Source organism: Montipora capricornis, chromosome 2 (genome assembly GCF_036669925.1).
Source record: "Montipora capricornis isolate CH-2021 chromosome 2, ASM3666992v2, whole genome shotgun sequence".
In the NCBI taxonomy this organism is placed as follows: domain Eukaryota; kingdom Metazoa; phylum Cnidaria; class Anthozoa; order Scleractinia; family Acroporidae; genus Montipora; species Montipora capricornis.
This window is the reverse complement of record NC_090884.1, coordinates 16,031,354-16,034,661: the sequence shown is the minus strand read 5'-3', so window position 1 is coordinate 16,034,661 and position 3,308 is coordinate 16,031,354. Positions and strand designations below refer to the sequence as shown.

At 37.2% G+C, this 3,308-nt stretch overlaps 1 protein-coding gene across 1 annotated transcript in view; it reads right to left on the bottom strand.

Moving 5' to 3' along the window:
- Nucleotides 1–300: 300 nt before the first annotated feature.
- LOC138038955 (uncharacterized) overlaps nt 301–3,308 on the bottom strand; it is a 36,782-nt gene continuing 33,774 nt past the window's right edge. The window contains exon 10 of the mRNA XM_068885068.1: nt 301–1,194. Within this exon, the coding sequence (XP_068741169.1) occupies nt 1,175–1,194 (20 nt within the window). The 3' untranslated portion in view covers nt 301–1,174. The remainder of the gene's footprint in view (nt 1,195–3,308) is intronic.

Sequence of the window (3,308 nt, the reverse complement as noted above, 5' to 3'; positions counted from 1 at the left end):
CTGCCCAGCCCCCCCCACGGACGGAGGAAAAGCCAGTAGGGCAAGCATTCTCCCCCCCCCCCCCCTTCCCCTCCACCCTTACTTCAAGGTCTAGATCTTCCACTGATTACCACAATATTTGCTGTAGTTGAATGATAATTGAGCTAATGAATTGGCTTGGTGAGTGCAATAGTTGTGCAAAGGTTAATATTGTCATTATTGAGAGCTTACTGACAATAGGCTGTCCAGAGTGCACCTTAGGTTAAATTACATGCCATCGTAGCTTACTAGTTAGAATGAAAAGTCGTACAGTTAGTGTCAAGTGAATTTGGTAAGCCTATTTATGGTTAGCTCTCACAAGCAGAAATGGTAACATGCTATTTTCAAAACAAAATAGAAAATAGAGCTAACTATTGTTACCTATTACCATTAATTATCTGAAAATAAAAGTCCTGCATTTGACACTGTGTACACATCACAAATCTAATTTGCATAATCTAAAGAAAAAAATTTAAACTGGAAATATGAGACAAGATATTACAAAGTCATAAATGCTATCGGCCTCATTTTTTGAATGACCCAAAGTTACGAAAGAGTGATAAATCATAGACTCTATAACCCAATAAGCTTAGAATTTTGCAGAGTGGTTAAGCGTTTGAATCAAAAACCCTCTGAGGGAAGTGTGAAAGTATGCCAATAACTTCTACTTCGTGTACGAAATACAGATGACATAAAATAATGGAAACAAGCGACGATAAACAATATCGCACCAAAATATAATGTCTTGCAAATACCGGTAGTGGTGAAACAATAATTTTTATATTGTTATCATTTGTGTCTGGTGCCCCAAGAAGGAGCCGTGTTAAATTAAAGATGAACTGTCCAAGTTAAATCGAGATCAGTATGTTGATCTCTTCTTGGAAGATGCTCATTTGATTGTGCAAGATGGAAACATTCGTCTACCTCATTTACATTGGTCTGTTTATTCTTGATAAGCCTTGATGATCGAAAGGCAACAAGACCATTCACATTATAACCGTAAGTGAAGGCTGTCATATTTCGTGAACCTCCACACATTTGTCGCTGGGAGGAAAAAAAAGACTCAACAATATCTTGATTAAGTTTCTTGGGAATTACATACAAGTTTCCATATTCAGCTTTGAACTCATCTGTGTTGATAAAAGCCACAATTCCTTTAAGGCCTTCTATTGACACCTTGAAAAAATATGAAACAGAGAGTTACTGTATTGATATGTACTAATTGTTTGAGTAAAAGGACTAGATCAGCCACACATTTTTCTTTTCTTTAAATAAGCCCTCAGCCCCCAAAAATAGATGCCTCCTTAAGTCTGAAACAGTACAATAATATTTTTCAGTGGACTGGCAATTGAAATACACATTGGATTTCACTAATGTCAAGCATCGGCATGTCAAGGCTAAAAATAAATACAATCATTGTTATTATTTTTTTAAACGTATGTTCCAGGGCTTATTCTTTTAATTATTTTATTCATGTTTCACCCAGTGAAAGAAAATGTGATCATATATTTGTATTGATCAGCCACAGGTTAGTATATTTTGTTTGTGTTACCAAACTGCACAAAGGCAAACAAGAAAATATGGGGTTTGGGAGAGGATGGGGAGTCTTAGAATGTGGCCGTAGTACTAGGCTACAAATTGCTTTTCCTCAGGGGAGGATATTCTACAAGGAACTGTAATCATTGCTTTGTTCTCAGTTGGTACAAGATATGAAGGAATTGCCAGGGAATAGTATGGCTTTTTTGCGCAGTTATAACAAAGAGGGCAAGGACATGGCATTTACAATAACTTATCAATTTTGCATTGTTTTGCTGTGAACCATTTTAAGTCTTGTCTATATATTACCTTGAGATCAAACATTGTTTGCCATGTTATGAAGTGTTCTGACACTTCTGTCCTTCTGTGGAATGTTTGTTAGAGCTCTTGTTTCCAGGCTTTGAAATAATTAAGAACTTGGTTTAAATTGGCAACACGTTCATCTGCTATGGACTGCAGTGGACTGTTATCGTTGAAGACATTCCAAAGCATTTCACACATTTTTATAAATTCTTGTGTCTTTTCTGTGATGTTGTTCTCATGCAAAGCCATGTCTTTGCATACTTTCTCGGACAGAGTATTAACAGCAAGCTTTACTCGCATTTTGCTTAAATTATCAAGATGAACATGAGCACTTCTCAAATCAGTTGCATAGAGCCTTCTTTTTTTGTCTCTGTCATACACAGAATAAATGTGGTCCCATAGTATATACTTGCCATTTTTTTGCAATAAGCGTGTAAACCTTGAATTTTGGCATTTGAATCCACTGCTGTATATGTTGTTTCTTAGTTTTTTCAGAAGATGTGGAGGATCAGAGATAAAAAATAATGGCTTCCTGGAAAAAGGATTGTAGCACTTGCTTTTTGAAGCATTATTTCCATTCATGTTCATGAATGCTCTGTTTTCAGGAGCTCCATCACAGCATGCAAGCATAATGGTAAAATTAAATCCATGTAAAATGCTTACTCCTTGCCAAAAAAGTCTGTTAAGTTTCTGAGCAGTTACCCCTCTGGTCAAGAAAAATGCACAGGGAAAGTCAAACTTTGCGAAGAGGCTCTTGAAGTAAAACTGCAGGACATGTGTTGCAAGTTTATTTTCAAGTTGAGAGTCACTCTCTTTGAGTTGGCCAATAGAAGGTATTTCAATTTCATCATCATCTATATCGGTAAAGCCAACTAATTCAAAAGTTGAAGGATTGAAAACAAGCCCCTCTTTAATTTTCACTTCATCAAAGAATAGTCCTCCCAGCTGACCCCTTTTTCAAATTTCAGTTTCATTTCGCCCAATGTTGAAGTCTGCCACCCGGAGAGAGGGGATGATAGGTTCTTGTAGTCGGAAAGCAACCGGCCACTGGGAAGGTTTAAAAAGCCAGATTCTCTTAAGTCGTCATATGCTGCATGTGATTTTGAAAACATCCTTAAGCACCACTTGATAACCAGAGGATGCCACCTCATTTGGCGTTTTGGGACAGTCAAAGCTTTGGCTTGGTCATTTAATAACACAGGGAAGAATTGGTCTCTGGAGGAACCAGTATGTTCCCTCAAGTGTTCCTCTAGATTTTTTTCTTGCTAAATGTTTTATCACATGTGCCCCAAAGACAGCTGTATTTCCTTTCTATTGGTGCAATTGAATCATCTGATACTTTGATATGCCCCTTCACATGTTGGTATAACTCATCGGCTTCAATCCAATTCTGCTGATCTGAACGGCCTTTCCACTTACATGATTTGGGATTTTCCTTTTGTTTTCTTAAA